The sequence below is a fragment of the Tupaia chinensis genome, unplaced genomic scaffold (assembly GCF_000334495.1).
Source record: "Tupaia chinensis unplaced genomic scaffold, TupChi_1.0 Scaffold143705_1, whole genome shotgun sequence".
Lineage (NCBI taxonomy): Eukaryota > Metazoa > Chordata > Mammalia > Scandentia > Tupaiidae > Tupaia > Tupaia belangeri.
Window position 1 is genome coordinate 503,749 of NW_006203553.1, and position 15,645 is coordinate 519,393.

Consider the following 15,645-nt stretch of genomic DNA (forward strand, 5'->3'; position numbering starts at 1 on the left):
TACGCTAACTGCTGGTCCCATGGGGCAGATAATTGTTGAAAAGTGGGTAGCCTAAAGAAAGAGCCCCAGATTTCTGCAGTGGTCATCCATCATTGTGAGCCTTTAACTGAGCTATGTTTGCATAACAAAGAAAAACTACTAAGGAAACAAAATTCTTTCAGGACATGGAAAGCCAAAAAATCACCAGCACTCGGTAGAAGATATAAGGATTCTGACTAAGTTACAGTCCAAAGTCTTCATTGAACAGCAAGGGTATTGAGTAGAAACTCAGAAAGATCTCATATAAGGTTGACTAACTTCAGGGAGAAAGTTATTCTAAACTACATTTGGCAAGCTTAAAGATAAGTTTCAAAGAGATCAAGTTACTTAACAAGAAATTTATTTATTTTTAAATAAGAAGTAGACATTATGTTGTTTTTTTAAAATTGTTATTAAATTTTTAAAATTAATTTATTATTATTATTTTAAATTTGCTATAAGGCACATGTGTTCATCAGAGACAGACAGAGAGAGAGAAAATGATAAAGCAAGTTGCCAGGTCTGGGACTCAAACCATGGTTGGCCATGTGGAAGTCCAGGGTCCAATCACCATGCCACCTGCTGGCCCTGACAAGCAATTTAAAAGTGACCATAATATATTCTAATACCCTTTAAAGGAGAAAAAAAGAAATAAGACATTCCACATAACAGTTGCAGTATCTAGCTGCCATTTAAAAACACACCTGGGGGAAAATCCACTCCACAGAGAACAGACCAAGTTGCGGGGTGAGCTGCACAGAGAGAGAGCTGCAGAGAGACTGTGACTCATCTCCTCCCACGTGCCTTTAAACTCTCAGGTGTGTTAACTGGGATCTGGAGAGTCCCACTCTTCCTGTTCCCCTCCCTCTATGGCATTTGAACATCCACATAGAGAACGGGACAGGTTGTAGGGTGAGCTGCAGGGACACAGAACTCCAGAGAGACCACAGCTCACCTATTCTCACCAGTGACTTTTGGAGTACCTGGTGCCCTTTGAGACTTCATATTGTTCTGGTCTACGCAACATGCATAGTGCTTCATGCAAATTATATTTCTCCCACTAGCTACATCTTCCAGCTTAGTCTCAGGTACACCTGGTCCAAGCACTTCAAGCTGGTTACATTCACCATTCTCTGATGGAAACATGAGGCCCTCTTCAAAGAACACATCAGAAAAGTGGAATGCATCTTTCCCCCTGACATTACAGAATTAACTCCAGGAAATTAGGAAGAAACATATAATTCATCAGATGACCAGAACCATCAGAGAAGAACAAGAAATATGAGAAACTAAGAGAAAAATCTCTCGCTCAAGGGAAACAAACAACACCTCATTATCCACAGTCAGTACATAGAATTCATGAGAATGTCAGATAAACAATTTAGAATATTCGTTGTGATGAAACAATGAATGCAAGAAAAAAGAGACAATGAGCCCCAGGAGATGCAGAAGTCTTTCCACGATTTCAAAGAAAAACTAGACACCATAAAAAATAATCTAATGGAACTGTTAGAGATGAAGACTATAATACAGGAAATCAAAACCTCCCTTGAAAGTATTAAAAGCATATTAGGGGAACAGCAGTTGGTGTAACGGCTATGTCATTAGACTCCCATGTAGTTGACCATGGTTCAAGTCCCAGACCGAGTGGCTTAAACTCATGCCGGGTGCGTGTGCATGTGTGCCCAAGATCCCAAGAGGAGAAGGGATTGTGGTGTGGCCATCCCCCCAGGGGGTGATTTCTCATTTTCTGTCTCTGTCTCTCTCTGTCTTTCTGGCGAGCACATGCACCCTATAGCAAAAACCTCTCAAAAAAACAAAAAAAGCATAATAGATTATGTAGAGGATCAAATCTTGGATGTAGAAGACAAAACCTCTGACCTAGAAAAATAAATCACCAAAAAGAATGAAAAAATAATTTTAAAAAATGAGGATAATATATGGGAAATACTAGATACCATTAAATGCCCAAGCATCCAAATGATTCATATCCCAGAAGGTGAAGAAACTAATAAGGGTATTAATATTCTATTTCACGGAATCCTGGAAGAAAAATTTTCAAACCTAGAGAAGCATTCAAACATCCAGACCCAATAAAAACATAGGACTCAAATAGAATCAACCCAAGAAGATCCTCTCCATGGCATATCATAGCCAGATTGGCCACAATCGCAGATAAAGATAAGATTCTAAAAATGTCAAGAAAGAAAAATCAAGTTGTTTACAAAGGTTATTCCAGAAAAAGATAAGATTCTAAAAATGGCAAGAAAGAAACATCAAGTTGTTTACAAAGGTTATACCAGCAAGCTAACATGGTACCTACCTCTTGGTGGAAACAATGCAAGCAAGAAAAGAATGGGAAGATACAGTCAAAGTGTTACAAGAAAAACAATTTCAACCAAGATTACTATATTAGCAAGATTATCTTTTAAGTGAGAAGAAAAGATAAAAACATTCTCAGATAAACGAAGACTAAAAAAATTTACCAACATCAGACCAGTTCTTCAAGAAGTACTGAAGAGAGTACAATACCAGGAAAACTAAAGAGAGACAGAAAGAAATAAGAGAAAAAAAAAGTAACCAAGAAAATGGCTAACATAATGGTAGAGACAAGTTCAGAAGTATCAATAAAAATGTTAAATGTTAATGGTCTAAACTTTCCAATCAAGAGACACTGACTGGCTGAATGGATAAAAATCAGATACCCTCTAGCTCTTTTCTAGAAGAAACACACTTTTTTTCTTGCATTCATTGTTTCATCACTACGAATATTCTGAATTGTTTATCTGACATTCTCATGAATTCTATTGTACTGCCTATGGATAATGCATGGATAAAGACAAACATAGATTAAAAGTGAAGGGCTAGAAAAAGGTATTCCATGCAAACAGAAACCAAAGAAGGGCAAGAATTACGATACTGATTTCAAACAAAATAAGCTTTAAGACAAAAACTGTAAGAAAAGTAGGGCATTATATAGTAGAAAAAGGGCTAATTCATCAAGAAAATATAATGATTATAAATATCTATGCACCCAACTGAGGAGCATGCAAATACATGAAGGAAAGGCTGTTAGATCTAAAAGGAGAGATAACAACACAGTAATTGTTGGGGATCTCAACAACCCCACTATCTCCTTTGGACAGATCATCTAGACAAAAAATAAGAAGAGATACAAGATCTAAATGACACCATAAATCTAATGGACTTGATAGACATCTACAGAACCTTCCACCCAAGAACCACAAAATATACATTTTCTTCCCCCTACATAGAACCTTTTCAAAGACTAACCACATGATAGGGCTCAAAACAAGCCTTTACAGATTCAAAGGCATAGAAACTATATCCAGCATCTTCTCGGACTGTGAAGGAATTAAACTTCGTTTTACTTTCAGAAAAAAATACTCATAAAAACACAAACAAATGGGACCAGCAGTTAGAGTAATGGCTATGTGGCTGAACTCCCATGCAGCTGACCGCAGTTCGAGTCCTAGATGAGGTAGGTGGCTTAAACTCATGCCCGGCGCGTGTACATGCGTGCCCAAGACCCCAAGAGAAGAATGGAGGAGAAGGGATTGCAGCGTGGTCATCCCCCCTGGGGGGGGTGATTTCTCACTTTCTATCTCTCTGTCTCTCTCTGTCTTTCTGGCGAGTGCATGCGCTCTATAGCAAAACCTCTCAAACACACACACACACACACACACACACACACACACACACACAAATGGAAACTAAACAATCTACTCCTGAATGACTTCACAACTACTGAAAAAATTAAGACTGAAACCAAAAGATTAATTGAAACCAATGATAATGAGTACACGAGTTTCCATAATCGTTGGGATACCGCAAAAGTAGTCATAAGAGAGAAGTTCATGGCAATTACTGCACATGAGAAAAAGATGGAAAGGTAGCAAATAGACAACCTAACATCATGTCTCAGGGAATTGGAAAAACAACAACAAAAACGTCCAAAACATGCCAGTAGAAAGGAAATAATAAAGATTTGTGCAAAAATAAATGAACTACATAGAAAAAAGAAACCAAAAGTTGGTTCTTTGAAAAGATAAACAAAATTGACACACCATTAGCTAGACTAATTAAGAAGTGAACCAGATAAATCAAATTTGCAATGAAACACGCAATATTACCACAGAAATAACACAACATAAAACATCATTAGTGAATACTATGAGTCTATATGCCAACAAAGAAGAAAACCTGAATGAAGTAAACAAATTCCTGAACACATCTATTCTACCAAAACTGAATCAGGAACACATAGAAAGCCTGAACAGATGCAGAATAAGCAATGACATTGCATCAGTAATAAATAACCTCCCAACAAAGAAAAGCCCATGTCATGTCCTGATGGCTTCACTTCTGAGTTCTACAAAACCTTTAGAGTTAACTCCCATTTTACCCAAACTATTTCTAAAGATCCAAAAGGAAGGAACCTTCCCACATTCGTTTTATGAAGCCTCCATTACCCTCATTTCAAAAATAGGTAAGGACATGACAGAAAAGGAAAACTATAGACCAATATCTCTGATGAATATAGATGCAAAAATTTTCAGCAAGATACTAGCAAATTGTAACCAACAACATATAAAAAAAGATTATACATCAAGACCAGGTAGGCTTTACTCCAGGGATGCAAAGACGGTTCAACATAGACAAAACAATAAAGTAATACACTGTATTAATAGACAGAAAGATAAAAATCATATGATCACATCAATGGATGTAGAAAAAGCATTTGATAAAATACAACATTCCTTCATGATTAAGACTCAACAAAATTGGCTAAAAGGCACATTTCTCAATACAATCTATACAATCTCTAATACAAAACCATCTATGAAAAACCCACAGCTAACATCATACTGAATGGGGAGAAAACTGAAAGCTTTTCCATTAAAAACTGATACAAGACAAGGCTGCCCACTTTATCCACTCCTTTTCAATATAGTGCTGGAAGTCCAAGCCAATACAATCATAAGATAAAATAACAGGCATTCAAATAGGGAAATAAGAGGTGAAATTATCTCTATTGGCAGATGGCATGATGTTATACACAGAAGACCCAAAGATCCACAAAAAGAACTTCTGGAAGTAATAAACAAATACAGTCAAGTGGTAGGATACAAAATCAACATACAAAAATCTATAGCATTTCTATATATGAACAATAAGCAGACTGAGGTAGAACTGAAGAAAGTAATCGCATTTACCATAACCACAAAAAGTATAAGATACATAGGAATAAATCTAACCAAAGAAGTCAAGGACCTCTACAAGGAAAATTATGAGTATCTAAAAAGGAAATTGAAAAATTATATGAAAGTGAAAGGACATCCCATGTTCTTGGATTGGAAGAATGTAATCAAAATGGCAATTCTACTCCAAATAATTTACATATTTAATGCAACCTCACTCAAATTACCAGAGAGATTCTTCACAGATCTAGAAAAGACAATTATAGAATTTGTCTGGAATCATAAAGAAGCCCATATTGCCAAAGAAACCCTGTGCAAGAAAAGTTGAGTAGTAGATATCTCACTCCCAGACCCCAAATATATTACAAAGCTGTGATAATCAAAACAGCATGGTATCGGCACAGAAACAGACACGTTGACCAATGGAACAGAATAGAGACCCCAGAAATAAACCCCAAAACATACAGCCAATTAATTTTTCTTAAAGGGCACCAGTCAATCCAGTGGGAAAAGGAAAATCTCTTTAGCAAATGGTGCTGGAAAAACTGGGTATCCACCTGAATGAAGTAAACAAATTCCTGAACACATCTATTCTACCAAAACTGAATCAGGTACACATAGAAAGCCTGAATAGATGGATCTAGGCCCTTATCACTCAGCAGTAACAAAGATCAACTCAAAGTGAATCAGATATCTAAACCTAAGACATCAAGCTCTAGAACTACTGGTGGAAAATACTGGGAAAACTCTGGAGTAGGCAAGACTTCTTAAGACTCCCAAAGCACAGGCAATAATCACACTGAATGTGGAAGAGATGAAAGCTTTTCCACTAAAAACTGGAACAAGACAAGGCTGCCCACTTTCTGCACTCCTTTTTAACATAGCACTGGAATTTTGAGCCAAGACAGTTAGACAACAGAGTCAAATAAAAGGCATCCAAACAGGAAAAGAAGTAAACTTTTTATCTGAAGATGATATTATGCTATAGAGAAAAATCCAAAAGAATCCATGAAAAAACTCCTGAAAATGATAAACAAATATAGTAAACTGGCAGGATACAAAATCGAAATACAAAAAGCCATACCATTTTTATGCACCAACAATGGACAAACTGAGACTGAACTGAAAAAATAAATGCCATTTACAATAGCCACGAAACCAATAAGATATCGAGAAACAAACCTTACCAAAGATGTCAAAGTTCTCTATGAGAAAAACTATGAAACATTAGAAAAAGAAACTAAAAATGATATAAAAAAGTGAAAAAATCACCCCATGTTCCTGGATTGAAAGAATTAATATAATCAAGATGTCAATCCTACTCAAATTAACCTAAAAATTTAATGCAATCCCAATTAAACTGCAAGAGACATTCCTTGCAGAAATATAAAAAACAATCACAAAATTTGTCTAGAAGCATAAAGGGTTCCATATCACCAAAGAAATACTGTCTAAGGAGAATAAAGTAGAAGGCATCACACTTCCTGACCTCAAAACATATTACCGAGCTGTGATAACTAAAACAGCATGGTATTAGCACAAAAACAGACAGGTAGACCAATGAAACAGAATTAAGAATCCCCAAATGAACCTCAAAGCATATAGCCATCTGATCATTGACAAAGGGCACAAACAACCCAGTGGAAAAAGACAATCTCCTCAGCAAATGGTGCAGGGAGAATTGGATATCCACCTGCAGAAGAATGAAACTGGATCCTCATCTCACGCCACTAACAAAAATTAACTCAAAATAGATTAAGGATCTAAACATAAAACCTCAAACTATAAAAATACTGGTGGAAGGACCTGCAGTTGGTGTAATGGCTATGTCATTGGACTCCCATGTAGTCGACCATGGTTTGAGTCCCGGACCCAGTGGCTTAAACTCACACCAGGCATGTGTGCGTGCGTGCCCAAGACACTGAGAGAATGGGGGAGGAGGGATTGCAGTGTGGCCATCCCCCTGGGTGATTTTTCACTTTCTGTCTCTCTGTCTCTCTCTGTCTTTCTGGTGAGCACATGCACCCTATAGCAAAAAAAGAAAATTCCAAATATATATATATATATATACATATTGGTGGAAAACACAGCAAAACCTCTTGGAGACCTTAGAGGAGGGAAAGACTTCCTAAAGACCTCAAAGTACCAGCAATGGTCCCAAAAGTAGAAAAATGGGGCTATATTAGGCTGAGAAGCTTCTGCACACCAAAAGAAACAATAAGTAGAGTAAGAAGACAGCCCTCGGACAGGAAGACTATATCCACAAACCAGCCTCAGACCGAGGACTGACCACCAGAATATACCGGGAACTCAAGCAACTTATGCACAGAAAAACAATCAATCCAATTAAAAGATGGGAAAATGAGCTGAACAGACAATTTTCCAAAAAAGGTATGTGAACAGCCCAAAAACATATGAAAATGTGCTAAGCATCTCTTATCATAGGGAAATGCAAATCAAAACCACAATGAGATACCACTTAATCCCAGTCAGAATGGCTAAAATTAAAATAATAATAAGTGCTGATGAGGCTGTGGTGAAAAGGAAACTCTCCTACACTGTTAGTGGGATGCATATTAGTACAACCACTTCCGAACATGATATGGAGATTCCTCAGAAAACTACAAACAGAGCTACCACAGGACCCAGTAATTCACTCTTAGGTATTTACCCAAAAGACAGAGAAACCCTCAGTCGGAAAAACACTTGCACACGCATGTTTATCCCAGCATTATTTACAGTTGCGAGGACATAGAATCAACACAAGTGTCCAAAACTAGATGACTAGCTTGAAAAAAAGGGACATAGGAACTCTATGGAATACTACTCAGCCATATAAACAGTAAGACCCTGACATTCGATACAAAGAATGAATATAGGGACCAGCAGTTGGCGTAATGGCTGTGTCGCTGGACTCCCATGTAGGTGATCGTGGTTCAAGTCCCAGATCCGGTGGCTTATACTCATGCCAGGCGGGGATGCATGCATGCCCAAGATCCCAAGAGGAGAATGGAGGAGAAGGGGTTGCGGCATGGCCATCCCCCTGGAGGGCCATTTCTCCATTCTCGCTTTCTATCCCTCTGTCTCTCTCTGTCTTTCTGGCGAGGGCACAGACCCTATAGCAAAAAAAAAAAAAAAAAAGAATGAATATAGAAGACTTAATGCTAAGCAAAGCAAGCCAGACTTTCAATTTCTCCACACATTATATACCAATTGTTGTGCACTATAGCAGAAATGGAAAGCATGCAAAGGGCAATGGGAGATCCTAGAGAATTTAAGGGTAGGCGTGATATGGAGATGGGTAATAGAGTGAGGGAGGGGGATGGGGAAGGGAAAAAAAGTACATTTAATTGACCAAAAAATGAAAAGCTATTTGCTGATGATAATGTATATAGCAATGTCTTTATCTTGACTGATATGAATGGTATTCATGCTGGAAAAAGCAAAGTTGTACACTGTAAAGATAAGTGTGATTAAATAATGTAAATTAAAATGCCTGAAAAAAAAATCTTTTCAACCTATAAAACCTAGACTGTATTTTCTTGTATGTATTTCAACCTGATTTCACTTATTATCAATATTCTGCATGGCACTTAGTCACATTTGAAATACACACCATTTATTAAAAAAGAGAGAGAGAGAGAGAGCTGAGCTAAAACAGCATTGGTGCCCATTTCCTGCGGATCGGACTCACAGCCTCAGTACCACAGTCGCAGGTTTCTTGGTCCTCCACGACGTGGTTGCCACAGGTTGCTGCTTTCATTTGCATTTGAGGCTTATTCCGCAGACAGCTGGCACCCGTATTTGAAATGAAACGTTCAAAGTCACTCACACTGCAATTGCTAAAAGTCTTCACACCACTGGATTGCCTAAAGATGAATTTATACAATGTCGTTGGCAGTATACTTCTGAAAACACAGTACTACATTATATCAATTAATTTCAAACAAGTTAAATGTAATAATAAATGTTCATAGTAAGTGCTTAGAGACCTAAATCATTCTTAGTAGTCATGTGACTTTATTTACTGGACTCCCTGTCCTTTTTTAAGCAAAATTAAGTACAATTCTACAGCAACAACAACCAAATAAGCCGGCTTAAAAATAGCCAGGCGCCACACGGCAGTCCGGCATTAAAGCAAGTGGCCTACGTGGGAAAGGTCCTGCAGCTGAGAGCCTCCCTGAACACGCCAGGCCCCGGCACACAGGCCGGTAAACCAAGCCCGCTGAAATGGGGGGAGGGGGGACCACAGCATGACTACCCCGAAGGGGGTCTGCTCGCTTGCTCGCTCTCTCTCTCTCGATTCTCTCTCATGGAAAAACTAAGTTAATACACTTTAAGTTAATAAACTTAAAAAATTTTTAAATGGACAAAAAAGTTGAACAACCATTATTCTAAATTAAAAACTAATACCCAATGAACAACCAATTTTTATTCAATAGATTATACTGTACTTAGTTCTGAACTTCCTCAAAGCTCTCAGAGAGACTATGTATCTATCAATACACACTTTTACATAATTATGTCCATATACCACTAATAAACATTGTTTCAGATAACATTTCCATAAAATAAGTCTGGAGAAATGTGTCGTCACAATCTGTAAGGCAAGGAGGAAGCTGATATTTATGGAGCAGGTGATAACCCAAATATTCTCTACATTCAATTAGTCCTCATCACAAACCAGGGAGATTGGTCTGATCACCAACATTTTACACGAAGTGTGCTAAAACCCTCGAAACTCAGCCTGTAAATTGACAGGATGAGTATTTGCACATAGTTTGGGAAATTTTTTTTAATTCATATATTTATGGGGTACAACATGATGTTTCGACATATATATATATATATATATATACACACACACACACACATATATATATATATACACACATACATAAGTATACATATACATTGTGAAATAATTAAGCTAATCAACATATTTACTATCTTATATATTTATTTTTTTAACTTCATTTATTTTAATTTGGCCAGAGAAGGACAGAGAGAGACAGAGAGGGGGGGCAGGGGAGTGAGAAAGCAGGCCGACAGGTCCAGGATTTTAACTGTTGTCAGCCATGTGGGAGGTCCAGTGCGCTTAACCACCATACCACCTGCCACCCCCACTACCTTATATACTTATTTTTTGTTGCAAGTACACTTAAAATCTACTCTTCACAATTTTCAAGTATCTACATCATTATTAACTTTGCTCATCATGCTGCATAAATTTACAGTACCCCACATATGGAATCAACCCAAGTTCCTTTGATGGATGAAGGGATAAAGAAAATGCAGAGAAGAGGCCGGGCCTTCAGAAGAAGGTTCCACATGTGCACCGCGCAGTTTTCTATTTTCTGATTTTTTTTTTAAAAGAACAGCAATTACATTTTTAAAAATTTTTTTTGTCTTTTTTTGTCTTTTTGTTGTTGTTTCTCTCTTTCTCTTTCTTTTTCATTTTCCTTTTTCTTGTCTCTCCACCCTCCAATATCCATTCAATGTGTTTTTAGACGGATCTAAGAGCACTGTAGCTAAACATCCAAATACTAATAGGGTTAAAATATTCCCCAATATCTACTGAATCTGCTGCACCAGCGATCACAACAGAACGGCAAAGAGATTCTAGATCACCTCTGTCTGCTTGCTCCTGAACATTCAGGCTGAACTTTAAGAATTTGAAAGAAACACACCATACATCAGATGACAAGAAATCACTGCCGGATCACAAGAAATATGGGAAAACAAGAAAATACCTCTCCTCCAAGGGAAAAGAGTAACTCTTCTTCATCCACAAGCAGTTCGGTGAAAATCATGGAAATGTCTGATAAGGAATTCAGATCATTCATAATGTCAAAGCTAACAGAGATGGAAGAGAAGAGAGATAATGAACTACTAAAGAGAAAGGAGAAAGAGATTGACGAGTTCCAAGAGATGAGGAAATTCCTGCAAGATCTAAAAGTGGAATTACACACTTTACAAAAGACTCAAACCGAACTGCTAGAGATGAAGTCTATAATACAAGAAGTCAAAATCTCCCTGGAAAGCATTAAAAGCAGACTAGATCATTCAGAAAATAGAATCTCAGATGTAGAGGAGAAAATGGCTGGCCTAGAAAAATCCACCATGAAGGCTGAGAAAATGGCACAAAAATTTGAGAATAATATGCGAGAAGTACTGGATACCATCAAACGTCCAAATATCCGGATAATTGGCATTCCAGAAGGTGAGGAAACCCATAAGGGCATTGATAATCTATTCCAGGAAATCCTGCAAGAAAACTTTCCAAACCTAGAGAGGCATTCAAAGATCCAGTCCCAGGAAATACAACGGACCCCAAATAGAATCAACCCTAGAAGATCTTCTCCAAGACACATTATAGCCAGGTTGACCAAAACTGCAGACAAAGACAAGATACTAAGATTAGCAAGAGAAAAACATCAAGTTACCTACAAAGGACATCCCATCAGGCTAACAGCAGATCTCTCATCAGAAACAATAAAAGCGAGGAGAGAATGGGAAAATATATTCCAAGTGTTAAGAGAGAAGCAGTTTCAGCCAAGAATACTGTATCCGGCAAGATTATCTTTCAGGTGGGAAGAAAAGACAAGAACATTCTCAGATAAACAAAACCTGAAAGAATTTACCAGCACCAGACCAGACCTCCAAGAAGTTCTCAAGGATGTGCTGTATCAGGAAAACTAAACGCAGATACATGGAAATAAGAGTCCAAAAACTGAGAAAGTAGCTAACTTAATCATAGGGACAAGTCTGGAGTTGAATACTATATCCCAGAATTTAATCAGGAAAATTGAACCAGAACAGAAGATAAAAGTATATGAGACTGATAGGTTCATGCACCTACCATTTGAACAGAATCCTAACCTGTTTCCGGGCTTTAAGCAAAGTTCCTTGGCGGTTCTTTGATTTAAGTTAAAACTGGTTTTCTTAGTAGTAACGAGGGAACTCACCTTTGAAAGTAGTCAGGTTATGTAGGAAATTGTGTGATCAATGCAATGTGGGTGGGAAGGGAATGGAGGACAATTTTGGACACTAGAGGTGGTGTGAGAGGAGGGTGGGAAGGGACAGAGGGTCAGAAAGAGGGGTGGAAATAATTCTAGGAACTAGACATGGAAAATTTTTTATAATGTGCATGATTGAGTCACTATGCAGTGTGTACTGGATGGGAGATCACATTTTGTGTGCTTTGATGATGCTTAGGGAAGGAATGTAAATTGAGTTACAAAAAAAAAAAGTTTCAGGGAAAAAAAATATATATCTATTCAATGACTGCAGTAAGATATGTAGCCCCAGCTAGGTGCTACTTTATAGGATGTGTAAAGTTAGACTTGTGTTCATGGAAATGTGTCACATGTGTTTGCTAGGAGGGTATTTGGATTGATGAGCTATGAGGGTATTTGGATTGAATAGGGTCTTTGGTGATTCAATAAAATGTGGGGGGAAAACAGTATAGAAAGCAAACATAGATACCACCAGAGACCGTGTGGGAGGAGAGTGGGAGATGGCAGAGGGTAAGAGATAGGGAATCAAGGATGGGGGAAAAAAAGCAAAACATACAGAAAACAAGAAATGGAAGATCACTTGCTAATAATAACATGTTTGTTGATATGCTTGATTGAGACAATATACAGTGTACTCTGGAAAAAAAAAAAGAATAGTCAGATGGCCTAGATGATGTACAGTGAATGAATGCGAATAAATAAATTGAACAAAAATAAAAACGAAAATGTGGTATATAAATGTGTACACAATGGAATACCATTTGGTCTTTTAAAAGAAGGAAATCCTGTCATTTGCCACCTAAATAATATCATGTTCGATGAAATAAGCCAGGCACAGAGAAAGACACTGTATAATCACAATGATGTGTAGAATCTAAGAAAATCAAACTCAGAAATGGAGAGAGTAGCATGAGGGTTACCAGGGACTGAGAGGCGGGGGAGGATGGATATTGATCACATGGTACTGATAACTTCAAATTCAGGTACCTCACAATTTACCTGTGAGGGCCAGCAGGCACCGTGGTAGGAGGAGATGGAGAAAAAAGGATTGTGGCATGGCCATCCCTACTGGGGGGTAATCTCTTACTTTCCCTCTCTCTGTCTCTGTCTCTGGTGAGCACACACATGGCAAAAATTCCAATTCAATCTTAATTTATATTTTACTGTAAACCATACATTTTGATGACCTTAGCATAAAAATTTAAATTAAAAAATATCTTAATTTTAAAAATTGTGTAATACCATTGCTATGGTTCTAAATGAACATTTTAACAATGCTCCCCTGTTTCTAAAATAAGTACATGGAGAAGGATGAAGTGAGCCATCCCAACAAAATATAATCCCTAATTGTTCACCTTTTTGTTGCCTACAATTACAGTTCTTAATACAAGAATATGTGTTCCCAATAATTATTTTTAAGCAATTATCTGGAGCTTTCCCCTTTGTTTACTTGAGGTTTTACATTCTACATTCTAGTGTTATGTTAATTTTATTTGCAAATTATTTTATAAAAGCTTGTTGGAACCGTGGTAACTAGCCTGGAGTGTCGAGTTCAGAGAAGAGAAAGTGGTAGAAGGATGGGAAGAATAGTTCTGTTCACTTCTGTTCTTCTTTCTTTCTTTTTTAAGAGTTTTGCTCTAGGGCACATGCACTCACCAGAAAGACAGAGAGAGACAGAAAGTGAGAAATCACCCCCCAGAGGGGATGGCCACAAGACCTTCTGCCCCACCTCCTCTTGGGATTTTGGGCACACATGCACATGTACTCAACTTGAGTTTCAAGCCGTCAGGTCTGGGACTCGAACTGCAGTTGACCATGTGGGAGTCCAGCATGCAGCTGACCATGTGGGAATCCAGCTCCTTGTTTTTGTAACCCTATACCAAGATTTTAATTAAGAGATCCTGGCACAATGATAATTTAAATCTATCCTGGTTACTTGCAACATCACAACAACTGTATGATGTAGCAATCATGACCATCATTTTTCAGATGAGAAAACTAAGGCTTAGAAAAATTAGAGAAAAAGTTAAAGATACCAAAGCCCACGTTCCCCTCAAAGTATTCCATAGCCCATAATGTTATCCTCTTCCCCAAACAAACTTCCATAGCGTAATGAAACTGGTCCTAGCAAGGAATGTGGAGATAAAATAATTCAATGTCTTTGAATAACTGATAAACCCAAATTCCTTCCAAAGTGCAATGAGGACCCAGCAGATGGCATAGCAGTTCCATCACTGGACTCCCATATGGCCGACTGCAGTTTGAGTCCTCAATATGGCGGTTTCAAAATCATGTTGGACACGTGTGCACTCAGGACCCAGGGAGGAGATCCCAGGAGGAGAATGGAGGAGAAGGGATTGCGGCGTGGCCACACCCCTGGGGATGATCTCTCTCTCTCTCTCTCTCTCTCTCTCTCTCTCTCCTTCCCTCCTTGGTGAGCACACACACTCTAAGGCAAAAAAGTCTCTAAATTTTTTTTTTTAAATAAAAAAGATGCAATGAGATCCAGAGTCTACCATGACCATGAGTTTTCCAGGTTGCAATATTCATGCCTGTTGCCATTTTCTGCACTCCTTCCTCCCTCCACTTCTAAATTCATTTGTCTGTGCAGACTGTCATGAAACTGAAGGCTCAAGACACAAGCTACTCAATCAAGGGATGGTTATCCTTGGTTGGTTTTAAGGGCACGCTCCCCCTCCTCATGATCCTTCAATATAAGATTAAATGTTCATATTTTGTAGTGAATTTGCTCCATATATATAGTTTATGTTTAAGTAAATACTAACTTTTTATACGTCACATATTTGAAACAGAACAATCAATCAATCGATATTGTTTACGACTTACATGGCTTCCGGATGCATTATGCAGACAACCTCTGAGCAGTGACAGCTTCGTGGGTCATCATACGACATGCCCAGGCTGAGTCCCAGCATCTGGGTGATAATCACTGCGAAGGCTTCCAAAGTTAGCTCCTTGTAATACTACAATCACAATGAACAAAATCCAAAGGAAAGAAAATTCACTGATGAGTAATTTAGAAATCATAAATTTCTTATTTTCACCAGAGTGTACATAAGCGCACCAGAAAGACAGAGGAAGAGGGAGAAAGCTTCCTCTAACGGGGCGTGGTCATGCCGCCACCCCTTCTCCTCTATTTCTCACCCCATTGGGATCTGGGGTGTACATGCACACATAAACACCCACTGTGTTTTTCAGGCTACTGGGGCCAGGATTCAAACCACACAGTCTTCCATGTGTCTAATTCTTAACATTTTGCATTGATTTATCAAATACTTAAGAACAGGGAGGCAACGCATGAATGGCACAAAGAGCGGTGGTATTATCTGTTGGAGATATTTCGTAGTTTTATCAACGGTACGAGG

At 38.2% G+C, this 15,645-nt stretch overlaps 1 protein-coding gene across 1 annotated transcript in view; it reads right to left on the minus strand.

The window, feature by feature from the left end:
* The window catches only part of ADAM32 (ADAM metallopeptidase domain 32), a gene marked incomplete at its 5' end in the record, with an annotated part of 83,108 nt that overhangs the window by 26,454 nt on the left and 41,009 nt on the right, over positions 1 to 15,645 (minus strand). Inside the window, 2 exons of the mRNA XM_006164759.1 lie at positions 8,935 to 9,109; positions 15,107 to 15,243. Of these exons, the coding sequence (XP_006164821.1) occupies positions 8,935 to 9,109; positions 15,107 to 15,243 (312 nt within the window). The remainder of the gene's footprint in view (positions 1 to 8,934; positions 9,110 to 15,106; positions 15,244 to 15,645) is intronic.